The following is a 21,215-nucleotide window of genomic DNA, read 5'->3' on the forward strand; positions in this document are numbered from 1 at the left end:
GGAGCTAACCACAAGCCACATTATGGGACATAACACGGATTACACCAAGGGAAATACACCAAGGGAACCCGTGGCATAAAAGTTAAGGGCCATGTTGACCTTGAAAGAAAGAAATATAGGTCTCCTTTTTGGTCCCAATCAGTACTTTGTACTTTGCATCTGTCTTCACCAAGGAAGAGGATACTGCCATAGACATAGTGAAGGAGCAGCCTTGGTACGAAATTGGCTAAGTGACAGGAAACAGAGTAGTGGTGAACGGTTGTTTTACGGACTGGAGGAAGGTATACAATGGTGTTCCCCAGGGGTCGGTTCTAGGACCACTGCTTTTCTGAATATATATTACAGGAAACTTTCTGGTATCCGGCACTGACGGGACCGAGTTGGTGCCGTCCCATCAAAACTGCCGTATAAACCAGCGCTAATGATAAAACATACGGAGCTTCTCAGCTCCGTATGAAACAATAAACCCTGTTGCTTAGCAACAGCTTCAAAACAGTCGGCCGCAGCTTAAAAGCGCCTCTGTAGCTAAGCAACCGCTTCAGCTAGACGCTTGGGAGCCACGACTGGAAAAAAAAGCAACGAGAAGTAAAAAAAACTTATAGGAAACGGCTCCTGAATTTTGCTGGTAGAGCTTTCCGGACATTCTGGTTAAACGAAAGTTTCCTGTAATGACTTGGACGTGGGTGTACAAGGCACAATTTCAAAATTTGCCGATGACACAAAACTTGGAAGTATAGTGAACAGTGACGATGAGAGTGATAGACTTCAGTAAGACATAGGCAGGCTGGTGAAATGGGCAGACACGTGGCAGATGAAATTTAACGCAGAAAAGTGTGAAGTGATACATTTTGGTAGAAAGACTGAGGAGAGGACATATAAACTAAATGGTACAATCCTGAAGGAGGTGCACGAACAGAGAGACCTGGGGGTATATGTACACAAATCATTGAAGGTGGCAGGGCAGATTGAGAAACAGTTAAAAAGGCTTATGGGAGCCTGGGCCCCATAAATAGAGGTATGGGGCTCGATTTTCAGCGGGCCGTGGAGTCGGGATTGGAGGCGTGCGGGGGGTTAAATTCCCGAAATCAGGGGTCCCGTCCCCATCCCGCCCCCAAACCCACCTCCGTGTAAGTTTCAAAGGAGGCGGGTACCCGCCCCACACTGGGCCCCGCCTCCCCGAAGCGGGAAGGGATTAGTGCCAATTAACTACCTAACAGGCAGTTTTTAGCCTAATCCCTATTTTTAAGCTTGAACTGTGGGATTCCTGACGGCTCCAAACCACGCCAAGTTGGAGGAGTCGGGCCGTCGGGTTGAAGGACTTGGAGGGGTCGAGATGTCGGTGTTCAGGTGAGTGATGTGTGCATGAGTGCAAAGGTAAGTGTGTTTGGAGTGTCTAAAGTGATTAAAGAAGTGTAAATTGCCTTTTCTTACCTTTTCAGCCTTCCTTCCTTTAGATTCGGGGAATCCCTCATCTCACCGGCACAGAAAGCAGAATGGCTGCGAACTGTCAAAAGTGACAGCCTTCAGCTTTCTGTGCAGGAGAGATTTCTAACTGAGTCTGTGGAGAAGGACTCAGGTTAGAAGTAAGACTGTCAGTGTTTGACAGCTTCAAACAGCTGTGAAACATTGATATTTCATCTGTCAAAATGTCTTGACAGATGAAATTTCAGTCTGTGACGTCACCTGTTGCCGGGTGGCCCTTAATTGGCCTGCTGAGCCCGCTGGGCGGGCTCAACAAGGTCAATCAAGTTAAAATCGCGTGGATTGGCCGCATCTCGATGGAGGCGGGACTACAACCCCGAAAGTTGTAGTCCCGCCTCCAACCCGACTCCTGAATGAAAATCCAGCCCATAGAGTACAAAAGTGTGGAAATTATGATCAACCTGTATAAAACACTGGTTCGGCCCCAACTGGAGTACTGTGCCCAATTCTGGGCACCACACTTTAGGAAGGATGTGAAGGCCTTAGAGAGGGTGCAGAAAAGATTTACAAGAATGATTCCAGGAATGAGGAACTTCAGTTACGTTGATGGACTGGAGAAGCTGGGGTTGCTCTCCTTGGAACAGAGAAGGTTGAGAGGAGATTTGATAGAGGTGTTCAAAATCATGAGGGTCTGGACAGAGTAGATAGAGAGAAACTGTTCCCATTGGTGGAAGGGTCGAGAACCAGAGGACACAGATTTAAGGTGATTGGCAAAAGAACCAAAGGTGACATAAGAAAAAACTTTTTAATGCAGCGAGTGGTTAAGATCTGGAATGCACTGCCTGAAAGGGTGGTGGAGACAGATTCAATCTTATCTTTCAAAAGGGAGTTGGATTAGTATCTGAAGGAAAAAAATTGCAGGGCTATGGGGAAAGGGTGGGGGAGTGGGACTAGCTGAAGTGCTCTCGCAGAGAGCCAGCACGGGCTCGACGGGCCGAATGGCCTTCTTCCGTGCTGTAACCATTCTATGATTGGATGTGTCGGGCGACCAATGACGGGAATGTGGGGGCGGGGCAGTTGGAGGTGGGAAGTCACGTGATAAAACCTCCAGGAATACGTCCACTCAGTGTTGCCAACTCTAACACTCCATCTTAACACTTCAGAGAACAATTACACCGCGTTGAATATTCAGTGTTTCTCTCTGCTGCTTTCTCACTGTGTCGCTGTCAGTTCGGAGTGAAAGCGTCTGTAGAAGCCTCAGCCTGTGGACTGCTCTAAAGGACCCTATAAACCCGGCTCCCCTGGGCTCTGTTCAGAGCGATCAGGAACTACCTGACCTCATTCTTGGGTCAGCTGACTTGGGTCGCTATCCCAGGTCAATCATTGTTGACACTTGGGGGGATAGATCTTGACCCAGAGCAGGTTTTGGACAGTGGAGGAGGGGTGAGTGTGAAATGCCTAATTGACAGGCCCAGAGTGTTTTAACACCTGGACCTCATTTAAATGCTGACAGTTCACTTCCCACCTGGAACAGGCACAGAGTGGCTGCCGGCAGGCGGAGAGGATCAGGCGGCCCTTAGCCACCTGCCGGCTTCCAAGTAACTGGTGGTGATTTTTATGAGGGCCTGGCGGGAGGGAAGCGGGTAGAGTCCGGGGAACCATCCTGCTCCGCCTGGTCCCCTAAGGGAAAGTTTTAGACTTAACCTGATGGCCCCTTCTATCTTCAGACCGGTTTCTGCCTCGTGGCAAAGTCCCTGCGGCCTCTCTGCTCGGGCCCTGGGTAAAACTGTATCGGGGTCCTATTGCTGTAATAGGAACTGGTTTGCATAAATTTATGATTCTCCGGATGCATGTCTCATCCAAAAACGGGAAATGGTTGGGATGTGAGCGGGTATATAACCTGCTTGTATTTAACTACCCACCTCCCCGGTTTCTGCCGGGCAGGGAGAGTTAAACTCCAGTCCTTGTTTTCATATCTCTGACAGAAATCGAGAATTGTTTTAGACAACAAAGAGCATACTGGTGCCACCCGGCTTGTTCCTGGTGCGCCAGGTGTCTTGACCCCCTCTCCTTGGGCCGACCCACCCTCGCCCTCCTTCACCTTGCTGCTAACGGGCAGAATATTTTTAGCAAAGTATCCCAGGTCGGTGATGTTACCGGCTTTGTTGATCTGAGCCATGATGGTGAGACCTTTATCATCAGATGCCAGGCCAACCACAATCTCCTTGGAGCCTCTCCAAACCGGCTGAGTGAAATGACCTGCAGGAGAACAACAGACGGGTGATTTACAAAGAGCACAGGGCACAATTGATGATGATAATCCCTGTACCACCACCCTCTGGGTTAATCAATTATGTATCCAATGCAAAATATTTCCACTGATTCCCGCTTTCTTTATTTTCAGTACCAGCCTTTCCAGAGTATCAAAGTCCTTACTGAAATCCAAGTATACAATGCTAAATTGGGGGTATCGTTAATACTGAAGAAGTCTGCAACAGAATACAAGAGGGTGTTAATAAACTTGCAGAATGGGTGTGTAAATGGCAAATAAATTTCAATATAGGTAAGTGTGAGGTGGTGCATTTTGGTAGGAGGCATAAGGAGCCACATACTCCTCGGAAAATAAGTATCTAACTGGGCTAGCGGTGCAGAGGGATCTGGGGGTACAGATATACTAATCACTAAAAGTAGCGACACAGGTTAATGAGGTCATAAAAGCAAACAAAGCACTGGGGTTCATTTCTAGAGGAACAGAATTGAAAAGTAGAGAGATTATGTTAAACTTGTATCGAACCTTGGTTGGACCACACTTGGAGGACTGTGAACAGTTCTGGTCTCCATATTATAAAAAGGATAAAGAGGCACTGGAGAAGGTGAAAACAAGATTTACAAGGATGATACCAGAACTGAGAGATTATATCGATCAGGAAAGACTGAACAGGCTGGGGCTCTTTTCTCTAGAAAAGAGAAGGCTGAGGGGTGACCTAACCGAGGTCTTTATAATTATGATGAAAGGGTTTGATTGGGTAAACGTAGAGAAGATGTTTCCGCTTGTGGGGAGACCAAAACTAGAGGTCATAAATGTAATAGTCACAAATAAATCCAATAATAAATTCAGGAGGAACTTCTTTACCCAGAGAGTGGTTAGAATGTGGAACTCACTGCCACAGGGAGTAGTTGAGGCAAATAGCACAGATGCATTTAAGGGGAAGCTAGATAAGTACCTGTGGGAGAAAGGAATAGAAGGAGATGTTGATAGAGTGAGATGAAGTAGGGTGGGAGGAGACTGGTGTGGAACATAAACACCGGCACAGACCAGTTGAGCCGAATGGCCACTTTCTGTGCTGTAAGTTCATCCACTGCATCACCTGCATGTAACCACATCCACTGCATCACCTGCATGTAACCACAGCCACTGCATCACCTGCATGTAACCACATCCACTGCATCACCTGCATGTAACCACATCCACTGCATCATCTGCATGTAACCACAGCCACTGCATCACCTGCATGTAACCACATCCACTGCATCACCTGCATGTAACCACATCCACTGCATCACCTGCATGTAACCACAGCCACTGCATCACCTGCATGTAACCACATCCACTGCATCACCTGCATGTAACCACATCCACTGCATCACCTGCATGTAACCACAGCCACTGCATCACCTGCATGTAACCACATCCACTGCATCATCTGCATGTAACCACAGCCACTGCATCACCTGCATGTAACCACATCCACTGCATCACCTGCATGTAACCACAGCCACTGCATCACCTGCATGTAACCACATTCACTGCATCACCTGCATGTAACCACAGCCACTGCATCACCTGCATGTAACCACATTCACTGCATTACCTGATCAAACTCCTGTGTCACACCCTCAAAGAAAACCAGCAAGTTAAATTGACAAGACCCTCCCTTTATGAACTGATATTGGCTGTGATATTACTTCTATCCAGATGCCCCATGGTTTTTTCTTTAATACCGGTCGCCTGCTTGGTAAGAACTGAGGCAATAAACTTATTTAGTACTTTAGCAGGTCGAGTTGTCCTGCCTTCACCCGAACCCGCTTTCAGTGGCCCCACTCCATTCCTCGTTTTTCCTTTTTGCCTAAATATAACTAGAAACCTTTTTGTGATTATCCTTCACTCCTCTTGCCATATTCAATGTGATTCTTTTCTTTGCCACTCTGGTGCCTGTTCTATACTCCTGACATTCCTTTTGGTCCACAGGTCCGACTGCTCCTCCCCGGCTGCCAACAACCTTTTGTTTAGGTGGAGCTGTATCGAATCTTCCAATACCACAACTTATCTGCTTCTCTTTATCCTTTCCCCATCTTCCTTGACAGGCTGCCCCAGTGCATGGCCCGAGGCGGCTGGGTTGCCCCAGTGCATGGCCCGAGGCGGCTGGATTGCCCCACTGCATGTCCCGAGGCGATGGATTGCCCCAGTGCATGGCCCGAGGTGATGGATTGCCCCAGTGCATGGCCTGAGGCGATGGATTGCCCCAGTGCATGACCCGAGGTGATGGATTGCCCCAGTGCATGGCCCGAGGCGGCTGGATTGCCCCACTGCATGTCCCGAGGCGATGGATTGTCCCAGTGCATGGCCCGAGGTGATGGATTGCCCCAGTGCATGGCCCGAGGTGATGGATTGCCCCAGTGCATGACCCGAGGTGATGGATTGCCCCAGTGCATGGCCCGAGGTGATGGATTGCCCCAGTGCATGGCCCGAGGTGATGGATTGCCCCAGTGCATGGCCCGAGGTGATGGATTGCCCCAGTGCATGACCCGAGGTGATGGATTGCCCCAGTGCATGACCCGAGGCGATGGATTGCCCCAGTGCATGGCCCGAGGCGATGGATTGCCCCAGTGCATGGCCCGAGGCGATGGATTGCCCCAGTGCATGCCCCGAGGTGGCTGCATTGTCCCAGTGCATGGCCCGAGGCGGCTGCATTGCCCCAGTGCATGGCCCGAGGTGATGGATTGCCCCAGTGCATGGCCCGAGGTGATGGATTGCCCCAGTGCATGGCCCGAGGTGATGGATTGCCCCAGTGCATGACCCGAGGTGATGGATTGCCCCAGTGCATGGCCCGAGGTGATGGATTGCCCCAGTGCATGGCCCGAGGTGATGGATTGCCCCAGTGCATGGCCCGAGGTGATGGATTGCCCCAGTGCATGACCCGAGGTGATGGATTGCCCCAGTGCATGGCCCGAGGCGATGGATTGCCCCAGTGCATGGCCCGAGGCGATGGATTGCCCCAGTGCATGGCCCGAGGCGATGGATTGCCCCAGTGCATGCCCCGAGGTGGCTGCATTGCCCCAGTGCATGGCCCGAGGCGGCTGCATTGCCCCAGTGCATGGCCCGAGGTGATGGATTGCCCCAGTGCATGGCCCGAGGTGATGGATTGCCCCAGTGCATGGCCCGAGGTGATGGATTGCCCCAGTGCATGACCCGAGGTGATGGATTGCCCCAGTGCATGGCCCGAGGCGATGGATTGCCCCAGTGCATGGCCCGAGGCGATGGATTGCCCCAGTGCATGGCCCGAGGCGATGGATTGTCCCAGTGCATGGCCCGAGGTGGCTGCATTGCCCCAGTGCATGGCCCGAGGCGGCTGCATTGCCCCAGTGCATGGCCCGAGGCGATGGATTGCCCCAGTGCATGGCCCGAGGCGATGGATTGCCCCAGTGCGATGGATTGCCCCAGTGCATGACTCGAGGTGTCTGAATTGCCCCAGTGCATGGCCCGAGGCGATGGATTGCCCCAGTGCATGGCTCGAGGCGATGGATTGCCCCAGTGCATGGCCCGAGGCGATGGATTGCCCCAGTGCATGGCCCGAGATGATGGATTGCCCCAGTGCATGGCCAGAGGCGATGGATTGCCCCAGCGCATGAATCGAGGTGGCTGGATTGCCCCAGTGCATGGCCCGAGGCGATGGATTGCCCCAGTGCATGGCCCGAGGTGGCTGGATTGCCCCAGTGCATGGCACAGCCTCACCTGTCGCAGCCACCTCCTGAGTCTCCACAACGTTTCAGTCGAGGAGGAGAGTAACTCACGGAGAACACGGGGAATGACTGCTCCTGCCCCAATTACCCGACCTTGACTTCTGGCCTCCTTTCTAACAAATACCCTGTAGGAGTCTACGTACTCCTAACAAAATATACTGAACTCGGAGAGGTTCAACAGAAAAGGTTTAATTGTTGAGACCACATGTTGAACACAAAAATGGCGTCAGAGACTACACCAAGTCCGACTGTCTTTCATCAGTCCACAGGTCCGACTGCTCCTCCCCGGCTCTGGGCTTAACTATGTTGCAGATCGAGTTTCTTAAAGGTGTGATCCTTCTTAAAGGCATGACGCCTGATTTATCATCTATGGACTGAAAAGCGGATTGTGTCCTTTCTGTGATCGGTACGCCACACAGCTCCCCCCAGAATCCGCTTGTAGGGAGTGTACGAACCGGCGTGGCGGCTTGATGGCACGGCCGGAACGGCTCTTGGCGGTTGGTGTCGGGAGCGGGGCGGTCGGACGCGTCGGGCTCTTAGGCGGTCTGCCCCACGGTGGGGGTTGGTCCACTTGAACGGGTTCGTCGGGCTCTAGGTGTGCCAGAACTTGTCAGTTCTGCCGCCCACTTGGAGGAGGAAGAACTTGTTCCCCGTCTGGAGTACCTTGTAGGGTCCGTTGTATGGGGGCCGTAGAGGTCCTCGGTGGGCGTCATGGCGCACGAAAACAAATTTGGCCATGTACAGGCTAGGTGGTACGCGGATTGCTGGTTGTGGATTGCTGGTTCGCCGTGCTGGCCGGTGGGTACCGAAGCGAACTGTTGTGCTCGGTTGGCGAAAGCGTGGCGTTGCTGGTCAGCCGACCAGGGGGTCGTGGCGGTGGGCAGGAACTCACCGGGTACGCGCAGCGGCTGGCCGTACACGAGTTCCGCCGCCGAGGCTTGCAGGTCTTCCTTGACCGCGGAGCGTAGGCCAAGTAGCACCCACGGGAGGCGGTCGATCCAGGCCTCGTCCTCGAGGCTGGCGCGGAGGGACGCCTTCATGGACCTGTGGAATCGCTCGCACAGTCCGTTGGCTTGGGGGTGGTAAGCCGTGGTGCGGTGAACAGCCACCCCGAGGTTTCGGGCGATGGCGGCCCACAGATCAGAGGTGAACTGCGGGCCTCTATCCGACGTCATGTCGGAGGGGACGCCGAACCGAGCAACCCAGGTCCCGATGAACGCCCTCGCGATGTCGGCGGTGGTGGTGGACGTCAGTGGAATGGCCTCGGGCCAGCGGGTGGTACGGTCCACGATTGTCAGCAGGTGCGTGTGACCTTGTGATGGCGGCAGGGGGCCGACGAGGTCGATGTGGACGTGGTCAAACCTTCTTTCTGGCACGGTGAACTCCTCGAGTGGGGCTTTGACGTGCTGGTGGATTTTGGCACGCTGGCAAGCTATGCAGGATCTGGACCAGATGCGCACATCTTTGCGCAGGCCGCGCCAGACAAATCGGTTGGCCACCAGTCTAATGGACACGCGGGTGCCGGGGTGTGAGAGGCCGTGGACGATGTCGAACACCCGTTTTCGCCAGGACGCCGGGACTAGGGGTGGGGTTGCGCCAAGGAGGTGTCGCATTTGACTGTGACGGCGGACGGGCCGCAGGCGACGTCGGTCAGTCGCAGCCCTGGGAGGGTTGTGGGCACGGAGAGCAGATCGGGGTCGGTGCGTTGCTCCGCTGCCAGTTGAGCATAGTCCACTGCCAGGTGGGCGCCGTGGACGGCGGGGCGGGATAGGCAGTCGGCCACCACGTTGTCTCGACCGGAGACGTGCCGGATGTCCGTGGTGAATTCGGACACCGCGGCGAGCTGGCGTTGTTGCCTGGCTGACCACGGGTCCGCAGATTTTGCCATCGCAAATGTCAGGGGTTTGTGGTCGACAAACGCGGTGAAGGGGCGGCCCTCCAGAAGAAATCTAAAATGGCGGACTGCCAGGTACAGTGCGAGGAGCTCGCGGTCAAAGGTGCTGTATTTGGCCTCCGGGGGGCGCAGTTGGCGGCTGAAAAAGGCCAGCGGTTGCCAGGCCCCGTCGACCCACTGTTCGTACACGGCGCCGACCGCGTGGTCGGAGGCGTCCGTGGTGAGGGCCACCCTGGCGTTGGGCTGTGGGTGAGCGAGCATGGTGGCGTCGGCGAGCGCCTTTTTGGTCGAGTCGAAAGCTTACCCCGGAGGGCTTCGTATAGGGGCCGCATGAGGGAGGCCGCTCCGGGAATGAAGCGGTTGTAAAAGTTGATCATCCCCAAGGACTCCTGGAGGCCTTTGATGGTGGTAGGCCGGGGGAACTGCTGGACGGCTTGCACCTTGGCGGGCAGGGGAATGGCTCCGTCCTGCGTGATGTGGTGGCCGAGGAATTCGATCCTGCTGAGGCCGAATTGGCACTTGGCTGGGCTGATGATGAGCCCGTGCTCACTGAGCCGCTGGAACAGAGTGCGGAGGTGCTCGATGTGTTCCTGCTTGGAGGAACTAGCTACCAGGATGTCATCCAGGTAGACAAAGAGGAACTTCAGGTCCCGGAGGACCGAGTCCATGAGCCACTGGAAGGCCTGGGCCGCGTTTTTGAGGCCGAAGGGCATTCGGAGGAACTCAAATAGCCCAAAAGGGGTGATTATGGCCATCTTGGGGACGTCCGTGGGGTGGACTGGCACCTGATGGTAACCGCGCACCAGGTCGACTTTGGAGAAGACTGAGCGGCCGGCCAGTCTAGCCGAGAAGTCTTGAATGTGCGGTATGGGGTACCGATCCGGCGTGGTGGCGTTGTTTAGGCACCGGTAGTCCCCGCAGGGGCGCCATCCCCCGTCGGGTTTGGTGACGATGTGGAGTGGAGAGGCCCAGGGGCTGTTGGAGCGGCGGATGATGCCGAGCTGTTCCATTGTGGCGAACTCGGCCCGCGCGATCTCCAGCTTTGCCGGGTCCAGCCTGCGGGCGTGGGCATACACCGGTGGGCCTGTGGTGGGGATGAAGTGTTCTACCCCGTGCTTAGCAACTTTCGCGGAGAAGGTCGGGTTGGTGAGGGCTGGGAACTCAGCCAGGAGTGCTGAGTAGTCGTCCGTTGAGCGGGCGCGGCACTGCCACGCCATTTCGGCGGGTTGGGGGGGAGCCATGGCGCCCGGGATAGGTGACATGGTGTTCATGTCCACGAGGCGGCGCCGAGGCATGTCGACCAACAGGCCGTGGGCGCAAAGGAAATCCGCACCGAGGAGCGGGGAGAGCACCTTGGCGGTGATAAATTCCCAGTGGTAGTGGCGGCCTGCGAGGTCGATGGTGACGGTGCGGGTGCTGTACGTCCGGATGTCGGTGCCGTTGGCGGCAGCCAGCGCAGGGCCGCGGCCGCCTCGCTGGATCTCGAGGGCAGACGCGGGGATGATGCTGCGCTGCGCGCCCGTGTCGCATAGGAAACGGCGTCCGGAGGCGCTGTCCGTAACGTACAGCAGCGCACCTGCTTGCCCCACGGCCATCGTGTAGGCCGGTGTGGGGGCGGTTGGAAACGTGCAGGGATGGCTGCAGCGGCATGCCCGTGCGCCGAACCGGTTATGGAAGTAGCAGTAGCCCTGGGTCGGAGGGCTTGGGGGACGTGGGGGCCTGGGGGGCCTCGTGGCCGAGCTGTGTGGCCGCGCGATAGAGGGTGGAGCGCGCGCCGACGCTGCGGAGGCCAGGTCGGGGGTGACGGCGTGGTTGGAGCCGGCGGACAGGAGCTTATCGGCTTCGTCGGCCAGGTCCTCGAGGTCCGTGAGGCTGGACGCCACGATCGCCGGGCGGATGCTGGGGGGTAGTTGGCGGATAAAGAGCGTGCGGAAGAGGGAGCCGGGCGGTTTCTCGTCGGTCAGAGCAAGCATGTGTGAGAGCAAGTCTGACGGCGTGGAGTCACCGAGGCCCGGGAGGTCGAGGAGGTGGCAGTTGCGCACGAATTGGGAGGCTGTGAATTTTTTAAGGCGCGCGGCCTTGAGATGTGCATACTTGCCTTCCTCCAAAGGGTTTTGTAGTGTTGTCCAGACTTTCGTGATTGTGGAGCTGCCCAGGGAGGCGAGGAGGTAGTCGTACATCGTTGCGTCGGCGGTGATGCCGCGGAGTCGGAATTGCGATTCGGCTTGAAGGAACCAGGCGGTGGCTAGGTTCTCCCAGAACTCCGGCAGCTTCACAGAAACTACGTTTGTGTCAGCCATGGTTACGCTTAGGAGTCGTCCTGAGCGTCGGGGTCACCAATGTAGGAGTCTACGTACTCCTAACAAAATATACTGAACTCGGAGAGGTTCAACAGAAAAGGTTTAATTGTTGAGACCACACGTTGAACACAAAAATGGCGTCAGAGACTACACCAAGTCCGACTGTCTTTCATCAGTCCACAGCTTCGACTGCTCCTCCCCCGCTCTGGGCTTAACTATGTTGCAGATCGAGTTTCTTAAAGGTGTGATCCTTCTTAAAGACATGACGCCTGATTTATCGTCTACGGACCGAAAAGCGGATTGTGTCCTTTCTGTGATCGGTACGCCACAACCCACCCTCCCCCTCTAGGAACCGACAGCTCCTCTCCTACTCCGACACCCAGCGTGCTCATCTCTAACACCTCATCTATAAAGCTTTCTCCCTCTCTGATAACCTGAGGTGTGACCAGCTACTCACTGAGGCCAAACACTTCAGCCTCGAGTACACCAGTCAGCTGGCAGTTGTTGCCTGTGACAGTCAGCTCCTCGGGATCATTTATCACTGTAAAGGTGCAGTATAAACGGAGGTGGTTGTTCTTGTTATCAGGGGGAAAGATTGGCAAGTTGATTAAATAAATCAAACACTAATTAAATGAAACTGGTTCTGCGCATTTTAATTTGACAACGAAGCAGATTAGTATCCCCTGAGAGGAACAAGGCTGCAAGTTTATACATCATCTGGCTGTCGTTTCTATTGTGATGAAATATTCCATTCATCACTGCCTGTGACTGTGGTTGGTTTCAGGTTTCAGTTCCCTTACCTCAGTTCCGTCTCCTCACCATTGTATTGTATATTGTAATGTATTGTGTGTAGGGCTCCGCCCATACCTGGCCTCTATGTAAGCAAGCTCAGTCTGGCCTCATATCCAGTACTGCAGACCTCCAGATGGAAGATACCTCTCTCCACTGCGTGTTACCTTCTAAGTTAATAAAAGCCTTGTTTTGTTTCGCTAACATCGAGTCTCGGAATTATTGAGGCACATCATCTATTAACTTTAGGAAACAGGGCATAGCAGTGGGAGAGAGGCAGCGACTGCAGGAGGAGAGGGACTGGGGCCTGTGGCAGTGGGAGAGGGACTGGGACCTGTGGGACTGGGACTGGGGCCTGTGGCAGTGGGAGAGGGACTGGGGCCTGTGGGACTGGGACTGGGGCCTGTGGCAGTGAGAGAGGGACTGGGGCCTGTGGGACTGGGACTGGGGCCTGTGGCAGTGGGCGAAGGACTGGGGCCTGTGGGACTGGGGCCTGTGGCAGTGAGAGAGGGACTGGGGCCTGTGGGACTGGACTGGGGCCTGTAACAGTGAGAGAGGGACCGGGGCCTGTGGGACTGGGACTGGGGCCTGTGGCAGTGGGAGAGGGACTGGGGCTTTGGCACTCAGCTGGTTCCATTCTTGCCATTTCCCTTCCTCCCCCTAGCCCACTGGGCCAAACTTCCTCCAAGGTTCTCCCCGCCCTAGCTCTGAACTCACATTTTTCCCCAGTTTCTCTCCGATCTCCCCTCATGACCTCTCCACGCTCATCTTGTGCATGAGACCCACTTCCTGCTCCCTCGACCCTATTCCCATTAAACTGCTGACCTCCCAACTTCCCTTCCTGGGCCCTATGTTAGCTGACATTGTTAGCGGTTCTCTCTCCTCAGGTACTGTCCCCCTCTCCTTCAAATCGGCCGTCATCACCCCTCTCCTCAAAAAAAAACCTTGATCCTGCTATCGTTGCAAACTACCGCCCATCTCCAACCTCCTTCTCCCCTCCGAAGCAACTCTTGTGGTTTATTTATCTTAGCTCTTTGGGTGGGGTCTGTGCCACTCTGGTTTCAGGGTGTTATTAAACCGCCATTACCCACACCCCTCCCCTGCTCTCTGCTTCTCACTGAGCTGCTGAATTCTCTTCTCAAATTTGGTTCCCAAATTCCTGGACTTCTCTAGATGTCAGGACTACGTTTCTGCACTGGACTGGATTAGGTTACACAGCAAGATTCATTTGCTGCATCTCCGATTCTGCTGTAAAAACATGATCCTCCCCCCCTGTGGCTGTATCTCTGCTGAGCTGGGTGACTCGTTCTACTGGGTTTTTAGCTTTGTTGGTCGCTGGCTTGTGGTTTTACATTTTCTCTGCCGCTTCTGATCTACTTCGCCATCATCTTCCTGCACTGCAATCGATTGTCATTCCCACAGCAATAACCTCCATTCTCCAATTCTTTACCCTTCAAATAGCTTTTGGATTTCACTCGCCCGCTACCCCTGTCTCCGAACTTGGACAACAGTTTGTCGATGTTCTGTGCTGACTCCATCCTACCTATGTCAACTTTATCCTCCACAGGACCTCCAATTTTAACTCTGGACTTCTTACTATTGTCACCAACCTATTCCCTGTTACTACCAGGAAATATGCCTCCCTATAATTGCTACATAACCAGGCCTATGTAACTTGAGTTTTTCCCTGTGCCCATTTGCACATGCATTTTTGCTGCTGCTCAGGACCCGAACCATTTCTTTCTCCCCCATTTTCTTTTCTCTCTATCCCTCCCTAACCGCTCTCTCCTGTCATCATGCCGCCTTTCATCTCTCCTCTCTCGGATACACTGCCCTCCCAAATCCCTACCCCAATGCTTCATTACTCTTCGACCTTCCTACTCTCCTGCTGCTGTCCCAGGCTTAACTCCCTCTTAGGAAAGCCCATAGTGCCACTCGTGACATCCTCCGTAGGATCCACTGTGGCACTCGTCACTGCCTCCTCACGACCAGCAACCCCAACTGTCCCATCCTACTCTCTCGCCAATCTTCCCACCCAGTGCACCCGCTGGGGGCTAATCTTCTCAGTCTCCCCCCTGTCCAACTCACCCCTCACAGTGCTGACCCTGTGGAATCTGGCAGTGGGGCAGCCATCAGCGCTCCCTCTCCGCATCTCCCTCCAGAATGCCCGTTCACTTGTGAACAAGCCCCTTGCCATCTATGAGCTTATCGTGGATGATTGCATTGACATCATGACCCTGACGGAATCTTGGCTGAGGGGTGATGACACTTACTCTTAAATGAAGCCTCCCCGCCTGGTTATACCTTCCACCACTTGCCCCGCCCAGACCGCCATGGTGGCGGTGTGGCTTTCATCACCAAATCACACCTTGGTCTTAGATAAGCCTACAGCTTCCCTCTGTGCCTCTCTTGGCATCTTCCGAAGGGCCCAACGTGGCACTTATTGCTGTCTCCTCATGAGTAGCAACCACAACTGTCCCATCCTACTCTCTCACCGACCTTCCTGTGGCAACTCCTATGGCACCTTCTCCTCCTTTGAGCATCTCACCTTGTTGCACCCCTCTCACCTCTCATTTAAAATTCTCGCACTCTACCGCCCACCCAAGTACCATAAAAATGTTATCACCGAGATATCTTCACTGCCTTCCTCCCTCAGCCTCTGCACCGAGCGACTTCTCATCCTCGCTGATTTCAACCTCCATCTCAATTCATCATGCTCTCTCTCCTCTGAGTTCACTACCTTCCTATCCTTTAATCTCTCCCTCCATGTAAACTCCCCAACCCATATTCACGGCCACCCCCTCGACCTTGCCATCTCTTGTGGCCTCGCTACTCCCATCGTGTCAATCGCATTAGTCAGGCCGTCTCTGACCACTTCCTCGTATCGCTCTCCACCCACATCCCCATTGCCCCACCCCCCACCAACTCTACTTCCTTCTGTGTCCACCCCTGGAAAAAACTCTCCCAACTCACTTACAGCTGCACTTATGAAATCCCAACTGTCCAGCCTCTGGCCCTCCATTCACCATGATACTTCTGCAGCTACCGATCTGCTCAACCACACCCTCACCACCACCTTTGATGCGCTAGCCCTCATTAAAACCATTACTCTCTCTTATGCTAGCCATTCCTCCTGGTACGGCCCTCATCTTCGCTGTCTTAAGTCCAAGGGATGCAGATTTGAATGGATATGGCAGACAACTGGTTTAGCCATTCACCACCAGATCTGGCTGGACCACATAAAGCATTATCGGGTCCTGCTCTTGTCTGCCAAAATTGCTCACTATTCCAGGATAATTCTGGAATGCAAAGATAACCCCCGACTATTATTCTCTACTGCTAACCGTCTTCTTAAACCCCTCTCCCGTCTCCTCTATCCTCGTCTCCAACAACAAGTGTCAGGAACTCATGAACTTCTTTGTCTCTAAGATTGAGGCCATCGGATCAGCTGCCTCTGCCACTTCCCATCCTCCCCCTAGTCCAGTGGACCAAACTTCCTCTAAGGTTCCCCCCGCTCTAGCTCAGAACTCGATCTTTCTCCAGTTTCTCTCCGATCTCCCCTCATGACCTCTCCATGCTCATCTTGTCCATGAGACCCACTTCCTGCCCCTCGACCCTATTCCCACCAAACTGCTGACCACCCAACTTCCTTTTCTGGCTCCCATGTTAGCTGACATTGTTAACGGTTCTCTCTCCTCAGGTACTGTCCCCCTCTCCCTCAAATCTACCGTCATCACCCCTCTCAAAAAAAACAATCCTTGACCCCTCCGTCCTTGCAAACTACCACCCCATCTCCAACCTCCCTTTCCTCTCCAAAGTCCTTGAACGTGTTGTCGCCTCCTAAATCCGTGCCCATCTTTCCCGGAACTCCGTGTTTGAATCCCTCCAATCCGGTTTCCGCCCCTGCCACAGTACCAAACAGCTCTCTTCAGAGTCACAAATGACATCCTTTGTGACTGAGACAAAGGTAAACTATCCCTCCTCGTCCTTCTCGACCTGTCTGCAGCCTTTGACATGATTGACCACTGCATCCTTCGCCAACGCCTCTCCACCGTCGTCCAGCTGGGTGGGACTGCACTCGCCTGGTTCCATTCTTATCTATCTAATCGTAACCAGAGAATCACCTGCAATAGCTTCTCTTCCCGCTCCCGCATCGTTAGCTCTGGGGTCCCCCAAGGGTCTATCCTTAGCCCCCCTCCTATTTCTCATCTACATGCTGCCCCTCAGCGACACCGAAAGCACAACATCAGGTTCCACGTGTACGCTGATGACACCCAACTCTACCTCATCATCACCTCTCTCGACCCCTCCACGGTCTCTAAATTGTCAGACTGCATGTCCGACATCCAGTACTGGATGAGCAGAAAATTCCTCCAAATAAATATTAGGAAGACCGAAGCCATTGCCTTTGGTCCCCACCACAAACTCTGTTCCCTATCCACCAACTCCATCCCTCTCCCTGGCATCTGTCTGAGGCTGAACCAGACTGTTCACAACATTGGTGTCGTATTTGACCTCGAGATGAGCTTCCGGCCATTTCTGCACCATCTCTATCACAAACTCCGTAACATCACCTGTCTCCACCCCACCTCAGCTAATCTGCTGCAGAAACCCTCATCCATGCCTTTGTTACCTCTAGACTTGACTATTCCAACGCACTCCTGGCTGGCCACCCACATTCTACCCGACGTAAACTTGAGGTCATCCAAATCTCTGCTGCCCGTGTCCTAACTCACACCAAGTCCCGTTCACCCATCACCCCTGTGCTCGCTGACCTACATTGGCTCCCGGTTCATCAACACTTCAAATTTAAAACTCTCATCCTTGTTTTCAAATCCCTCCATGGCCTCGCCCCTCCCTATCTCTGAAACCTCCTCCAGTCCTACAACCCTCCGAGATTTCTACGCTCCTCAAATTCCAGATCTTGCGCATCCCCGATTTTAATCGCTCCATCGTGGCAGCAGGAGTGGGGGCGTGGGGGGTTCATGGCAAGGCCTGTGGGAGTTTTGACAACATGGCATGTGACAACGAGAGCAGCTGCCCTGCAGCAGGAACAGGGCAGCAAGGCTCAGGGCAGAGGCGCCAGCAAACATTCCAGAAGGCAGAACATACAAACATGACAGGCAGGAAAAGACCAGCTGATCCATCAAGCCTGGCCCACACCCATAATGGCTGGAGCATCGTGACCAGATACTTCCTCACCTCCCGCCCCCCCACCCCGCCGGCAGCCATGTAACCTCCTAGGAGAGGTAAGAAAATAAAAACAAACCCAGGACCAATAAGGGGGAGAAAAAACAGGAAAATTCCTCTCCGACCCTCTCAGGAGATGACATGGACCAAGTGTCATCTAGAAAGACACTGACCTTCTAAATGATGGGATTCTCTGCTCCAGTCAGGAACCGGTCCGGCTCCCTCTTGAAGGCAGAGAGTCAGCACCCACCACACGCAGCCAGCAGTATATTCCAGAGGCTCGCTGCTCTCTGGGAAAAGAAGAACCTGTGTCTGGAAAGACAGGTGACAGCCTGTAACTTCATTGACACGGGAGATGAAAAGAAAGATCTGCTCCATAATAAAGGAAAATTGAAGCCTTTGTGGATTGACCTAATTCTTCTGTGTAGTTTAAACTCAAGTCCCCTGATCCTCCCCACTCAGTCAAGTTGAAATAATCTGTCACTGGGCACTTAATCTAGCCCTTTCTTTATATTGTGCACCTCTATCAAGTTTCCTCTAAGTCTGAAGTAAACAGATCCCGCTCCTTAAGCCTATCTGAGTAATTAAACTCAGGATCATTCTCGTAGCTCTCCTCCGAACCCTTTACCAGGTGTGGGCGAAGTACTCCAGATGTGGCTGAACCAACGATCTGTATAATGACAGAATGGTGTCCTTTGATTTGTGCCAAATGGTTCTATTAATACATCCCAATACCCCAAACAGGTAGATTGACATAAAATTTCAAAAAGACAGGATAAAGTACAGGTTACTTGTGGCTTACCTGTGCACACAGGGGGCAGGTCTTGAAGTCTGTGTTTCTAACAGTCTGTCGCTGAGGAGTCGCATGAAAGAGCAGAGAACTGATCAGACCTGAATAACTGGAGCATGCTCACAAGGTACCTCTCATGAATCCTGCAGATTTGGAAGGGGGAAATGAAACAGAAAAAAAATCAATAGAAGAGGAGGATCTATAAAACACTGGTTGAGGCAAGAACTGCAACAGCAAGGCGGAATTTCTCAATACACTTTAACCACTGAAAATTAAACTCTGGTTGGCTGAAGACCAGCTGCAGGGGCTGTTTGTTCGCCCACTCGAACAGCAGCAGTGTCTGAAGTCAGAATGCAGTCAGACATCCTCTGAGCGGCTTCACGCAGGAAGCAGTACCACAGGATGCTAGCTACACAACACAGGCAGCCTCATCGAGCTGGGCTGTCGTGACTCCCCAGTGCTTTGAGGCTTATAAATTGCAAATGCGGATTAAAGCACGGGTCTACCATCCGACTGGCCTAAGGGACTACAGGCCTATGGGACTACGTGTGTACGGGTCCGAGGGCCACTGCCAGATAGGGGGCCTCACCGTAACGCATAAAAACACATACAAGTGCTCGATCAGCTTGATTGAAGCACAGTAATGAAGGTGTCAGCTATGACTCAGTGGGTGGCACTCTTTAGGTGAGAGGGGTGAGGAGTGAGTGGGTGCTGCTGGGTGCTTGATTACTGCAGGGAGTTGGGGTGAGTTTGTAAAAAGTTGGTAGTGGGATTTTTTTTTTCAGCTTTTAGGGCCTTTTTGGTCCTTAAACAGCAACCAGATGGCTGCTGAGGGGGCCGGAGTGCCGGACCCTTCAGAGGACAATGTTCCCGAGATGAATTTAATCAGGGGAGAAAATGTTGGGGGAAGGGAGAAAAAAAGGTCCAAAGATTTGGGCCGGGACCCCAGGAGGTTTGGAAAAGAAAACACGGTGGTGGGTCAGTGCGAGGATAAGGAGATACGAGCTTGGGATATTATCCAAGCGGTACATGAGGACTGTGACGAGGGAAGCTACTTTGCCTGCCGACCAAACCTGAATGTTGGGTTTGAGGTGACGGTCAGTGGCCGAGAGGAGGTGGAAAGACTTTTACTGAGTTTGAAGGTTGGAGATAAGTTCTTGGAGGTAACTCTGCACCTTTCTAAATTCTAAAGAGGTGGTGGTCTCATTCTTAAACTTGCCAGTTTATATTGAGGACGATGTGCTAATAAAAAAGTTGGAGTCGTGGGACATTAAAATTTGCTTAGCAATAAAGAGGAGGTACTATCCAGGAACACAGGTAGCAGATGGAACCCGTTATGTAAAGGTACGGCTCCCAGAGGGGGATGAAGTCATTGCCGTATAGCTTGAAATTCGAGACAATGGAAGGAGTGCAGTACTTCCGAGTACTGCATGATAACCAAGTGAAGGTTTGTTATTATTATCTTGGGCACGACCATCTTGTAAGAAGCTGTCCAGACTTGTACTGTTATAACTGCGGCAAGTCTGGACACATCACTCGAAGCTGCAAGTCAGAGAGCTGTGGGGTGTGTCACAAAGGCCCCACCCGCTGTGAGTGTGAGGCAGAAGGAAGCTCTATGAGTGACGAGGAGATGGGAGAAGGAGCAGAAGATGTGAGTGGAATGGCTGGAGGAGCGGAGCAGGCGGAGGACACAGCTGGTGAATGGAAGGAGAAAAGAGCACAGGAAGAGGCAGAAAATCGCGGAGAATAGAACAGGATGGAAATGGTGGAAAACACACCAAGTACGGTGGAAAAGGACAAAGACAGCAGCGGGCAGCACGGGTCAAGGGCAGAGTTGAGCCATAATACGGCTCGGCTCTCCCTAAAGAATCTGGTGTCCGCGGGGGGAGAAGAGAGGAGGCGGGAAGTCAAACATCTTGGGGAGCAGGTGGGGGCAAGACAAGGAGAGGGTGCAAGAGGCAGGAGCCTTAAAGGGGCAGCAGGACGGGAGCGGGGAGAGAAAGATGCCAGAAGGGAGCAAGATAGGTGCAGAGGCGCCATTGTCCCAGAGAGAGAAGAAACGGGGAGCAAAGGTCAGCAGTGGAGATGAGGCTGAAGGGAGCGGCACTGTTGGAGAAACCGTGATTGCAGGAAGACTCTCTAAGGGAGAATATATATCTGACAGGGAGCAGGGACGGGAGGTTACAGAAGAGCTCGAGAGTGAGGAGTCAGAGGGGGACAGAGACATGGCAGTGGGGTGGCATTGTGTGGAAAGGGAAAGGTTCGTGAGGGGCAGAAGGAGGGAGAAAGGGCAGCTCCTCGGCCCAAACCTAGTGTAAGGAAGAGGCTGAAACTACAGGGAAGGTTCAAACAGGAGGTGAAAAAGAGCCGGAGGCTGCAGGAAAAAGCAGCGGCTGCCCGAAAAGTTGGGAAGGAGCATAAGAGGAGGGAAAGGCCGGAGATTAAATGATGGGGGGATTATCAGGCACACTTCCTTTATTCAGAGCCATGATTATTGATCAATTTTTAAAGTACAATAGATTAGTATATGTTATGGGAGACAAATTAAACTTCAGGTTTTGATGTTAATATGTGATGGACAAATGTAAGAAGTCACACAACACCAGGTTATAGTCCAACAGCTTTATTTGAAGTCACAAGCTTTCGGAGCGCTGCTCCTCACCTGACGAAGGAGCAGCACTCCGAAAGCTTGTGACTTCAAATAAAGCTGTTGGACTATAACCTGGTGTTGTGTGACTTCTTACATTTGTCCACCCCAGTCCAACTCCAGCATCTCCACAATATGTGATGGAGGAATGGCTGTGCAGAG

The 21,215-nt window shown here is 53.1% G+C and overlaps 1 protein-coding gene across 2 annotated transcripts in view; it reads right to left on the reverse strand.

Annotated features, from left to right (window-relative positions):
• Window positions 1-18,745, reverse strand: part of glipr2 (GLI pathogenesis-related 2) — a 120,742-nt gene extending 101,997 nt beyond the window's left edge. Inside the window, exons 1-2 of one of the 2 annotated variants that reach the window (XM_085965907.1) lie at window positions 18,419-18,745; window positions 3,580-3,681 (exon numbers count right to left, since the gene is read on the reverse strand). In XM_085965907.1, the coding sequence (XP_085822033.1) occupies window positions 3,580-3,601 (22 nt within the window). In that variant the 5' untranslated portion in view covers window positions 3,602-3,681; window positions 18,419-18,745. Of the gene's footprint in view, window positions 1-3,579; window positions 3,682-17,789; window positions 18,080-18,418 lie in introns of those variants that run through there. The other variant, XM_085965906.1, reaches the window with a different exon arrangement.
• Between the last annotated feature and the right edge of the window lie 2,470 nt (window positions 18,746-21,215).

Source organism: Somniosus microcephalus, chromosome 23 (assembly GCF_052327205.1).
Source record: "Somniosus microcephalus isolate GS21.2 chromosome 23, FLI_Smic_1.0, whole genome shotgun sequence".
Taxonomy (NCBI): Eukaryota; Metazoa; Chordata; class Chondrichthyes; order Squaliformes; family Somniosidae; genus Somniosus; species Somniosus microcephalus.